The 13,247-nt window shown below is 45.9% G+C and overlaps 1 protein-coding gene across 1 annotated transcript; it reads right to left on the bottom strand.

Annotated features, from left to right (window-relative positions):
• Positions 1–13,014, bottom strand: UBALD1 (UBA like domain containing 1). Its single transcript, XM_078862858.1, has 3 exons — positions 12,489–13,014; positions 9,766–9,828; positions 1–2,325 (listed from the first exon to the last, which is right to left on the bottom strand). The coding sequence occupies exons 1-3, from the start codon at positions 12,606–12,608 to the stop codon at positions 1,978–1,980; spliced, it is 531 nt and encodes a 176-aa protein (XP_078718984.1). The 5' UTR covers positions 12,609–13,014; the 3' UTR covers positions 1–1,977.
• Between the last annotated feature and the right edge of the window lie 233 nt (positions 13,015–13,247).

Raw genomic sequence — 13,247 nt, 5'->3', positions numbered from 1 at the left:
TGCCACTTGACATCCTTTATTGTGCACACAGCAGGGGTTTGTCATTTCAGGTGCATGATCTTTTATTTTTTGTATAAGTACTGTAACCGAATTTTTTTAAAAAATTCAGTTTAATAGAGAAAAAAACATTTGTTGATGCATTCAACTACAAATGACACGTATACAATTATTAACAAAAAAGACCTGGCAAAAACGTTTATCCACAAATGTTGTGGGTACAAAACAATATTTGCAGAACCGATATCACTCAGGGATTACAGTTGCACAGCGCGAGGCGAAAACGATCCCTTTTGAGTTTGTGCAAATGATTTCCATCGGAGCAGAAATCCGCAATGCAAATTGTATCCAGGGATTTAGTACAGCAGACATTCTCTATCTGGATTGGTACTCTGATGGAAAGAAAAAAAACAGTATCACAGACATCACAGTTTTAGAGGCAATGTACAAAATAGTAGTGACTCAACTCTCGGCACACGTAACGGTGATTACGCACACACATACAGCAATCGTCGATGCATGCTGGGGCGGACAGAGCGGAATTACTGCCGCACTTGAATCTACAGAAAACACTTTTCCTAGTGTTAGTAGAATATTCAATAATCGACAATAAATTGTTGTGGTACGAAATGAGGATGACATTAAAGTATTAAAATAATCCTCCTTACCACCAGATATCGATAATCAGAGGGCTTCACTATGTCATCAAATCCAGGCTAATTATAAAATAAAATACCACACAATCAAAAAAAGTTACTCCACATTGTGACCTTGCACGATATAGATAACCATGTTTAACATGATGCAAAGCAAGCCCACCGGTTCCCTCTGCAAGCTTGCCACATTGGCACCTTCAGGGCCCTGAACAGGCATACAGTGATACCTCGGTTCACGAACGCTTCTGTTCATGAACAACTCGGTTCACAAACAGAAAAGTTCATAAAAATCTGCTCCGGTTCACGAACTCCGCTTCGGTTCACAAACAGGAGCCGCGGCCATTTCAATGCTAATTCCAGGCTGTCACGTGGTCGTGACTTCCTGTAGGAAGATCGTGGAGAGAAGCAGAGACACAGAAAGAAGTACTGTGAGTACTGTGAAGACACTTTCAGTGACTTTTTGCTTTTTGGTGTGCTTTTTAGCACATACAGTACTGTACTACTGTACAATACTGTACTTACTGTATTGTACAGTTCACCCGTTTGAGTGCTTACTGAAGTCATCTCAAGCAAGGTTAGTGTTCTCTCTTTATACATTACTATACTGTACAGTACTAATGTGTATTGTAATTTGTTTCATATTTTTGTGCTTCAAAAACCAAAAAAAAGGTCAGAACGGATTAACCGGATTTACATTGAACCCTATGGGAAAATGTGCCTCGGTTCACGACCAATTCGGTTCGCGACCAGAGTCAGTTCACGAATTAAGTTCGTGAACCGAGGTATCACTGTATATATATAATGCATCAAAATCTTCATTAACAGCAAGACATTGCAAAAATATCCACAGCGGTCTGCAGAGTCTTATATAGAAATCGAAAAAAGGTGTGGATTCGAGGGCAACCCCCTCCCCCTCGAGTTATGTTCGTGAAAAAGTCTTCGTAGTTCGTACTACTTTCTGCCTCAACGAGCAACGTTCAAAACGCCGGGTGCTCGGAATAAAGTTACCTGATTTACCTTTCTTAAACATGAATACCCCCTACCCCTTGCCAAGCACGTGGAAAATAATATTATGCTCAGAAAGGCTCAATACAAAAAAACAAACACTCATTTACCGAGAGAGTTTATGGCAGCATCATTTTAGTGTTCTCAACAACACTACCCATACGCTGTGCAATTCCTTGCCCCCAATTCTTTACAAAACAAAATAAGAGTCGATGCTGCACAGCCGCGGCATCGCCATTTTACCGCGCGCGCAAAAGTTAAAGCTGACGGCAACCCGTGACCCGCGCCGCTGTTAACGGTGCAACCCTCGCGACCGTCTTCATCTCTCCGCCTCCACGGAGCTGTTGATCTTCGCCTGGTGGTGGCGGCGGCTGCGGTGCCGGTGGTAAGGGTGCTGCGTGGCTCCGGTCGGCGGCATCTGCGGCTGCGCGGGGCAGCAGCCGTTGTCGCTGCCGGAGCGCCGGGCACCGGGCGCGAGCGAAGCCGCGGTGGCCCAAGGCACGGCGGGGGCGGCGCCGCACGCGCCCGCCGCCGTCGGCGGGGAAGCGGCCGCCGCCGACCCAGGGCTGCCCGTCTGAAGGCCCTCGGAGGCCTTGAGGCGCGAGAACATGGCCAGCGCGTCGGGGAAGTTGGGTGGCGTCGCCGGCGTGTTGGTGGGCGTGCACATCTGCGTGCGACCGAGACAGACGGGAATGCGGCGATCTCGGATCACTTTCTAAATGCCACAAGTTAGGTCGACAACAACAACAATCATCATCAAGATCCATGGTCAGATAGCACAGATAGCCCCGTAGGTGTCCACTGCACATTTCGTCATTAGTTTCCACTTTCCTCTGTCCTGTGCCAGTATGCTCACGTAGTGGCCACATCTGTCTGGCACGAATCTCTTCTTCTGTTGTTGTCAAGCCGTGCTCTCTTAGGTCTTTTCTCTCTTTCCCGTCCCTTCCATTTTTCCAAACAACGCACTTGAAATTGTCCTGTTGTCTTCCATCCGACATGTGTGTCCAAATCGTGCCAGCCTCCTTCTCATCACTGCCTGCGTCAGGTCGTCTTGTTCTATGCGCAACCTTGTTCTCACGTCTGCGTCGGTCACTCTGTGTCCAGCGTAGATGCAGCAGCAGTATCCTTCTGTTGCAACAACATTTCGAGTGCCAATTTCTCATCTCCGTCAGTCTTTTTAAACGTCCAAGTCTCGCAGGCATACAACACAATAATAAAAGGTGAATTATACAAAAAAGCCTCCACGGGTTTTCTTTTTTTGTCAAGAAACCCCTGCATCACGATGATTGGCCAATTTCTCATTGCCGCCGTGATTAAAGCAATAAATTGCACAGCGTACGGGTTGTGTTTACAAATAAAAATGTGATAAACTCTCTAGATGAATGAGTTATTTGCTGTGTGTAAACCCCGGTTTGAACTCATGTTCACAGCAGTGCTGGCTCCGTGCTCTGATCTCTGAGCCAACTGCCCATCCCACATTTGCTCCTGCATTCACTGCAAGTGCTTCTGACCAAACTGATACTAAATGAATACAAAAAAATACAAAAGTAAATTAACTCAATTAGTGCAATGGGTACACTTAAACTGATAAGTAATGGCAATGGGGAATTTTAATTTTAAAGAAACATTTCAATACTGTAGTGTAGTAGTATACTAGCCACGTATTATTTATACAGACGGTGGGTGTTTGTTCTCAAAGCAAGGCAATGTGTATTTGCTAAAGGACACAAGGGCACTGTCAAATATAACTTTTTGAGAGAAAAAAAGTGACTATTTCAAAAGGCTGCAAAAATACAGGGCACCTTTTATTCTTGCAGGGAGCCCAAACAAATTAAGGGGCGTGATAACAGACAGCTGCTGCTGCTGCTGCACACAAAAGGAACTGGACTCTTCTCTAGACATTTCCCCAGAATTGGAGGCTGCCATTTGCCACGGAGTTCTAAAACAAACAGCCTCTGTACACAATGTGCTGTAAATCGCCACATGCGTGCAAACCACAGGGTTAATTTACGTCCGACTCACAACACAATAATGAATGTGTGCCTTTAAGCGCCGCCGCTGCAGCTGGGTCAGAACAACCTCTACGTATGAGGTGTTAGGCAGAATAAAGCACCACCTGTATAGCTGAATGGTAAATTGCACAAACGAACGTGGCCGTCCTCTGGGTACATTAAGCCTCCAGGATTACTTCTGCACAGCAACCAACAGCTCGCAAAAAAAAAAATCACACTTTTCATGCCCAAACCCGTGTAATAAATATGCAAATATACGATTTCGCTTGTATTTGTTCTGTGCGCAATGTTACTGCATCGCCAGGAGGCCTGTTTATGCGTACATAAATCAATATGTTTAAAATAAGGTGTGTTAAATGTATCATAAAAAACATACTTGAGATCAAAGCAACCGGTTAGTCGTGTTGTTAATCTCACGTGCATTACCTGGTGTGCTCGTTTTGCTCTAGAGGCTCACAGGAAATATCCGAATGCCACACAGACAAAAACTAAATTCATCCCGACATCATATCTATGATCTTATCAGAAAGCAAGTCCCCAACAACAGCAAATTTGATAGACGGCCAAGATTTGTCGTCGAGATTTAAGAATCAATATTTTCCACGTTTTCAGTCTCATTTGTTTTCTTTCTGTTTGGTCATTAATTACTATGCAAAAGTGCCACTTCCTTTGCATAAATGACAAGCAAATCAATTCCCACGCACACGATTCGATGTGTGTGTGATACATAGAAAAATTATCTATTTTGACGTGTGAATAAATGATCGGTGGCCAAGGTACGACAGAGAAATGCATTCGATGCTGCGTCAACTTGTTCATCCAATGCTGGATGAAGGCCTCCCCACGTCCTGCCGGTCACGGAGTTTGTTTGACCATACTTCACCACGCTCGTCGGTGTGTGTTACTGAAGGGGGACTGGGGTGCGGCATGGCTATTCAAGTAATCCTTGGGAAGGAAATGCAACTCAGGCAGTCAGGATCATAGCGCATTGCGGCGATCATTGCTTACGTCCATACTGCATTGCCATACAGTGAACGATTAAACAGAACCACGAGGGTAATCATCTGTAAACTTAACAGGATTATAAAGAAAATAAATACAACCGTGTTTTCGTTAACTATCGAGTGTAGCATTACAGCCGTGACCTCCAATAATTGTTGAGCAATGGTGTTCCAATGCCTCATTTCTGCCCTGAAACTTACAAAGCATTCCAAGTCAACGTCTCTCTCTCTCTTGCCAAATAATGTAAATAAAGGCGTTGTAACATAAAGTGCCTTCGTTTATTTGCCCTTCCACGCATGTAAACGATGGAAAGGTAAAGGTGCAGCCATGCAAGCAATTGCTTCTTCAAGTCCCTGCTGGTGGAAGAATTTCTTCCAGAGAAGATTTAGGCAGCCCAACTCTAGGGTTTTTGGCCTACTCTTCCACATTGGCCGGACATCTCAGAAGAGGTGGGAGCGCCCGTACTTTACCCCACCACACGTGACAGCCTGTGTTGAACCCATTTATACTTCTGGTTAAAAGGGGGGTTTGGATTTAAGACTCTTGCCAAGGGCACCGCGGTGGCGAGATGTTGACTACCTCACCAGGTATGCAAGAGGTCGTGGGTTCAATCCCAACCCTGACGCCTGCTGTATATTAGGAGGTGGAATGTTCTTTCTCCCCGTAGTTGCGTGGATTTTTCTCCGGGTCCTCCAGCTTATCCCTCCACATTTAGAAACGTGCGTTTTAGAGTATTTGGATTGCAAGTACAACGTGCTACTGACTATGACACCCTGGCAGATTTCCTTCTGGCATGACAAGATATTAATTCCCATCTGCACAGACTCATGAGTATTTCTCCTGCTGTCACCAGACTTAGCCTCGGAGGTAATGACAATAACACTGGTCAAAAAAAAAATTCTGGCCTGGACTTTTGCAGCTGTTTTAGACTAATTTCAGGGTGCTGATTCCAAATCTGATCTCAGATTTGCTCTATCACATCTCATTTTTATGCTATCGGCATACCCCATTTTCATTAATTTTACCCGAAATTAATTCTGCCACTTATGATTGCAAGTTGTTGCGAGTCAGTGACTGCTTTAGTGTTAAAATATGGTGCTGTATTTTTAGGATAGTGTGTTTATAATATCATTTTATGTAGATATCCACATTTATTTAATATTTTTCTTTTGCAGTTTTTATTGAAAATGCAATATCTGATATCTCAAAAACCTGATGTGATAGACAAAAACTGATGCCAGATTTGGAATCAGCACCCCAAAATTACCTTAAAGCGTTTGAATACCTTATGCCAGAAAAAGTGTGTTGACCAGTGTAACACGCCAGGTGAATTATATTATTCGTCAACCGTGGCAGGCAACGTCACGAGTGAAAACAAGAGCCGGAACTACGTTCGGGACTTGCCTAACAACAAAAACAAAGATGCCCCGTGTAGCCTCGATAGACTGTTGGGGCAAGTGCGGTTAGCGAGGAGCACCTATAAAGGCCGGCACGGCACACGAGGAGGTGGGTGGCGAGCACCACGCCCGGCCGCCTTTGTCTCCCGAGTGACGATGTTTACACACTACAACAGGTACTCATTTGAGGCTGAGTCGACCACACACACACTCACACATAGCTTGACAGTATTTCTAAAATAATCACAAAGTCGCTGACATGGCCGACTCAACAGAGTGTATTGGAGTCAACACATTCCATTCCTTGTCAGAATTTACCACGTGAAAATAACTAATACAATTGTCTCGTTAATGATATAATGATCGTACGAAACGGTTGAGTTTATTTGGACATTAATCTCACTGGAGGGATTTTTAAGGCCAAAAATAGACGTGGAACACGCTGTACAAAGAAGCTAAACATTTACTTTTTTACAGCTATATAACGCTGAGATCAAACCTATTTACATACCATGATGCGACCGAGGCACATTCAGCTGTGTTCATTTGTGAAATCAGCGCGGTTTCTGCACGAAATGACATCACATTCAATCGTACTAAACGTAGTCGTATGAACAACCAAAGGGGCTTATAGCCAAACTATCATTTGAAGCGATTCGGTTCCATCTCATCCAAAACATCTCTGCGGTTTCCAGGCCGTCAAAGACAGTTGAAGGATATCCCTGAATGCTGCTACACACGGGTGGGCTGCAGAACCTTGAAAGGAGATTATAACCAGCAGCTGAGGGCACAAGTCACTGGAGGCCATCCGACTGTTCACCGGTAACTGCACTGCTGGGAACGCCAACAGAGGGTGCCGCTCACTTTATATAACGCCGCTGCTGCTACCAAGGGTTTATGCTCTTGAGCAGAACTTGTTTGTTGGATGCCCTCTGTAAACACAACATGACCGCTGGCTGGCAATAATGAACCGTAAAAAATAGGGGGCCGGTTTCCAGGAGGCTGCGCTGCAGTACAATGACCCGGACAGATCACGGGCCAAATATACGACTCTTTACGCAGTTTACGAGATTCGTCAAATGCTTGCCACTCTTGGTTTTGTAATATTCTCGCAATGCGCAAGACAACATTTCTCAACTCCCAAGTGGAGTGATTGATGTCAACGGCAGGTAAAACTTGCACGCTTGACGGGGTAATTTACATTTTAAAATTACATTTCGCACTGTAATTTTTAATACAGTAAATGGAATACGGTGCATCCCTGCAATAACTTCTTGACGTCACCGCTAGCAGAAGGGCCTCCAGTTGCCAATATTATCCATAAAAGAGACCAATATTATCCATAAAAGTGTCGTTAAAACATCCAATTCGTAAGGTTTGTCACGTAAACAAAACATGCCAATTAGTTACAAGTTCAGCACACCACTGTGTTGGAGAGTAAACCCACCACGTTCTAGAACCACGATGTTTCGCCGATAATTACAACCAGCCTCATTAGGCAACAGCCAGAGTCATCATCGCTGGCCAAACGTCATGGAAGGATGTCGGAAATTCCCACACTTTACTCCACTGCACGCGGCCTTCCGATTGACTAACTGGGATGTACCTATTCATAACTACTGGATGAACAAAGGCGAGGAAGGAGGGCATTTAAGAAACCTGCAAATCTTTTGAATTGCTGCCGCCGCCACCGCAAGCATGAAATCGATGACCCATGGATTGCAAGTCCAGGTGTGCTCACCTTAACGCCAAATCCAGCAACAAATTCCACACCAACAAGAGGCCACAGAGCTAAGTTTGAAACAAGTTACCGTTTCAAAGTTCTAAAAACATTTGAAAAACGACACCTTGAAAGTGAAAACACACTTCCTGTACTTAATCATGGCACTTGACTGACCCAGGGAACGGAACACGTGTTAAGGGAAATATACTTATACAAAAATAAACAATCGAGCAATGTAATGCTGAAATATTGCAGCTGATTACTTTGTGGAGTGCTGCTCTATATAAACAATTGTAATATTTGCTTCAAACTGTCCTTCCATAGACAAAAACTCCATGTTAGCAGCACTGTTTACACATAGGGTGTATTTGCAAAATAATGACTTAACCACCACCACCACCCCTCCAGCTTCAATGGTGCAAGTCGCAGGTGATGATGAACTATGGAAAGAGGCGGTGGTGACGTACATCATATACAGACTGTACTGCCTCGAACATTCAACTGTTGTGTACAAAGGAACGTGTACAGTCAGGTTTGAGGTCACAGCACTCGAGTGCCACACCTTCCTGGCAGTAAAAGCCCAAATGTTGTGGGGTGTTGCAACGATGATACTTGTTATAAATATTCATAATATTGTTATAATATATATAATATTGTGCCCTTCTATAGCACAGTAGGTAGAAACGTATACAATATAAGCACAACTATATTCTGTGTCTACATGTTTAAAGTAAAACGTTTCAGTCTATTGGTCTATTGCCTTTCCAGATCATCTGTTGAAGCAAGTCAACTCTGGACCGGTTTCGACCTTCTGGATTTCATCAGCAGAGCCAGGATTGTTAATCAAATGCCGCTTAGTTCTCGAATGTGACTGGCAAGATCACCCCATCTAAACGACGGGGCCCACACTGGATGGATGTATTGTTGCAAAACACACCAGCTGCATTCCTCTTAGCACTCAGGTTTCCTCCCACGTGTGTACACTGTTAAACAATGCAGTGGGTACAAATCATAACAATCACTGTGGTGACGCTTTAATATCATCATCATTATCATCATGAGCCATGGTCCATCCACTGCTGGATGAAGGTCTCCCAAGTCACCACAATCTCGCGTAATCCTGGCGTGTAGGCAATCCACCTAGCAACTGCACGGAGCCGGGTTCACCGCTTCATCTGATCTCGGTATTCCATCCCTTGGCTGCCGCTCCGTCATTACTCTTGACCATTGGTCCTTTCGAGGGATGGCGACGCATCCCGCCCGATCAACATCTGAACGATGCCATTAACCTGCTGCTGTTCTCCGACCCACGCTGCATTCCTCTTGTGGTTTCTCGATGCAAAAACAAACAGCGTGTACTTGTACTGTGATCACACGCTCAGGAACACTGGATCTTTGAAATGGAAATTGTTGATCGCAGCGGGTTAACCAAAAAAAATAATTGCCGTGCCAGTGATGTTAGCCTACCACTTGGCATACATATTCTGGCTCTCAAAATATAACAGAACAAAAACTCCTGTGACATCAATGATGTCAAACCAATGCGTGGGTCTAATAATTAATAAAAAAAACGTCAGTGTATGATTTTGTAATGTGTACCTCGGTTTGCCTGTGTAGAATAATTACGTAATTAAGCGGTCTAATTGCATTGTGCAGGCATTTTCAAATCTGGCCACAACTTAATGTTTACATTTTCCTGCTCCATTACATTGTTTGATTTGCTCTTCAGTCACGTGTAAATCAGCTCACGGGGGAATTCGTGCCACGACGCCGTAAGACGAGCCAGCCTTTGAAAAAAACCAAAACAAACAAAAGCAGCTATTTGAAATGCCCCAAAAAAATGCACGGGTGGGGGAGGGTTAGACAATGTTTGTCTTCACAGGCCCTCCGTGACATGGCACGGTGGATGAAAGGGGGCAATGGATTTGGATGGAAGGGGTAGAGGAAGGGTCCAGAGCCCTCTTGCAACTCACCATCTGGTGAGCGTGGAAGGCGTTGGGCACATTCGCCTCCTGGAAAAACATGCTGAGCGCCGTCTGTGGATGGGGGCAGAGACACAACACGGCAACAGCGCGCCAACGATTGGCTCAAATGCCACACAGTGACGATACACATTCCTCAATGACACTGCCCTCAAAGGAAAATAAATACTGTACTGTATATCCATACGTGACGTTTCAGGCAACGGACCTTCTTCACAGCTGATGTCCATTTAATCAAATACATTGTTTTCCTTTTAGGGCAGTTGTTGACAAATGTGTTGGGTGTTTGTTATGTGTGCTTGTACACCACTGCCTGTGCTGAACAGTAATCGCACATTTTAAATTTAGAGTGACAATACAATACAGTGAAAAGGACAAAGCAACCACGATTTGCTGTCTTAACCCAGCGGCACACGACCTTGCCCGATGGTGCTGTTCGTTGCTGGCCAGTTTGACACACATGGGCATCTGGGCTCAGCAACTGTGATGTTACTGTACGTTGGGATAATCGGCAAGCGTGGCCATTAAAAACAAGGTGGCCCTTTTAAGTCCCTCGTTCCTGGAAATTGCAACACACACACACGTGATGAGGTTGAGCATTGTGTGGAGGAATGTGCCTTTCGATCTCGTTTCCAGGTCACACACAAGGCAGAATTTGGTCAGGGTTTGGGCCTTAGGAGAGAACGGCCTTGTAGGCGACCCCAGTACAGTCACTGTGAATTGTCCACGATGAATAATGTGGATGGTATTTTAGTGAAGTCAATCGCGTACGAGTCTACATTGTTACTCGTGCAGCGTTCTGTTCGGCTGATCAGGCATGCACACTGCAGGACAACACACATCACGTGCACTAATTGGTAGGCAACACCCTTACACCCTTGCCAACTGCGGCAGAGTCTGCCAATGCCAATGTGCGGTTGAAAACAAAACACCTCTTTCTTGCCTTCTGATTTTCACAGCCATCAGGCTCCATCAGGCTGCACCAGGACCACCCAAAACTCATGTCCACACATTTCCTCTGAGGAAGGGGCATTGCCCGAAACGTCACCTATTGGAATTTCTTCCCCCCATTTTAGGGAAGTGTTCCCGAGGGATGTGTTGAGTTTCTGTCCATCAGCAAACTGCTTGTATTTGTCAATGTCTTATAACGCTATAAAAGTCCAACTACACACGGCATAAAGTTAGAAAGAAATGACTTCTATGGGACAGGAGATGTGATAGATCACGTTATAATGAACGTACAGTTGTAAGGATGAAGAGGAATGAAGAGACGCATTCTTAGAATAACATCGAGACGTAACGAAAAACACGTTAGGACATTCTGTACTCGTTATAACGACATTTCAAGCTCAAGTAAAGTAGCTAGACGGAATGATGGCTGGTGATCAAGAATAATGATCCAGTGACAGCCAAGGTTATGGAACGTGTCCGAAAACACGACCGCGGAGGAGATGGAGTGATAAAATCAGCTCTTGTGTCGGTTTAAGGCGACTACATCGTAGACTCGTGAGTGATGTCCGATGCCTTTGGGAGGCCTTCATCCAGCAGTGAATGGATTACGGCTGATGATCGGAGGTCACAATTATGGGCGAGATAGAATGAATGAGGAGGATATGAGGACGACGATGGGGAACTGACGGAGAGACGATACAAGATGTTTAGCTATGAAGAGAGGGGTGAAATTCAGGTGGGATTGTTTGGATGTCAGAATTGATTTTAATGAAAAATGGCAGTAAGCGTTGGATTACTATGGATTAATTTCCATAGAGATGGTCGGAAGGGAGGTCGTGATTTACGGAATATGTAAGCTGACCCAAAGGGGACGGATGGAGGTTGCTCGGGGTGGACGGATCACGGAGAGGATTAGTCTAAGGCTCTAAGCAAAGGAGAACGGACCTACATTGTATGACCGCGTCGTTGTTGCACTAGCGGGGAGCGTGGTCTGCAAGCGTGTGTCGTGATGACAGATGGAAGCACTGTGTGTTGAGAAGGCTGAAAGAACACAATGTCATCGAGTGGGTCAACTTGGATGTGGAGGATCACAGGAAGGAGTTGACGGGACGGGCGGGGTGGACCGAAGATGGACGTGGGGTTGGTGGTGGACACGTGGAGGTCGAGGTCTGGATGGGCACCCATCACCCAGTGTGCAGGGCCAGATTAAGGTTCTTGTAGGCCCTGGGCATTTCTGTTTCGTAGGCCTTCATCCTTCCCCTTGACAATTAGATTGTAAGAGAAGCACCATTTGAAGATGTTATTGCGAATTTTGCAATGAAAAAAAAAGATCTCGAAAAGTTCATCTTCGGAGTTAATTTCTCTCTCGTCTTTTGAAAAAATAACGATTGACATGACTCTGCCCCTTTGTATATACACTGTGCCTGTCCTTGCTATCGAGACATGTATTTATTTAAGAAGATATCTTGGTTAACTTTTTTGTTAATCATACAAACAACAACAACAAACATGGGTCAATCAGTGCCGACTGTGACTCTATCGGACAACAACGACCGTGGCATGTTGGAGGTCGAGACCTGGGGCTGGACACCCGAAGGTGCGAGGTGATGGTGCAGCAGTAGCAGCAGGAACAGCACAGCATCAGCAGCAGGAGGAGCAGCAGCAGCAGGAGCAGCAGGAGCAGGAGGAGCAGCAGGAGCAGCAGCAGCAGGAGCGGCAGCGGCAGGAGCAGGGGGAGCAGCGGCAGGAGCAGGGGGCCTCACCTCGAACTGCCAGCGCGCCGCCTGCAGCAGCTGCGTGGCCTGCTCTGCCGCGCAGCCGGCCGTGAGCACGAACTGGTTGACCATGAGCTGGTGCTTGAGCTCCTCCATGTTCGTGGACATGTCCAGGCAGAACGCCACCAGCAGCAGCAAGTGGCGGCAGCAGCAGCGAGACGAGGCTGACCCCAACAATACCGGGCAGAGCTAACCAACAACCGCAACACCACCACCACCACTGACACCCACCACCACCGCTATAACACCACCACTGCTTTAGCACCACCACTGCTCTAACACCACCACCACTGCTCTAACACGACCACTAATAAACGAATGCCTGGCGCTTCACGCTACCCACGGCGCCGAAAGGTGAACACGCCACCCGATTCGTCCCCCTCCAACAAAAGACGGAAAAAAACCAAAACAGCGGCCGGCGACGCCGCCGAAACACGGCAGCAGCTCGCGGAGAGGCGACAGCGGCGAGTGTGGCGGTGTCGGTAACGAAACACGGAAGCGATTGGTGCTGCTGCTGATGATGATGCTGCTGATGCTGCTGCTGATGATGATGCTGCTGCTGATACAGATGATGCTGCTGCTGATACAGATGATGCTGCTGCTGATACAGATGATGCTGCTGCTGATACAGATGATGCTGCTGCTGATACAGATGATGCTGCTGCTGATACAGATGATGCTGCTGCTGATACAGATGATGCTGCTGCTGCTGATACAGATGATGCTGCTGCTGCTGATACAGATGAT

This window comes from Lampetra fluviatilis, chromosome 1 (genome assembly GCF_964198595.1).
Source record: "Lampetra fluviatilis chromosome 1, kcLamFluv1.1, whole genome shotgun sequence".
NCBI classification, from domain to species: domain Eukaryota; kingdom Metazoa; phylum Chordata; class Hyperoartia; order Petromyzontiformes; family Petromyzontidae; genus Lampetra; species Lampetra fluviatilis.
Note: the sequence above shows the minus strand (reverse complement) of the source record. Positions and strands in the feature narration are given on the sequence as shown.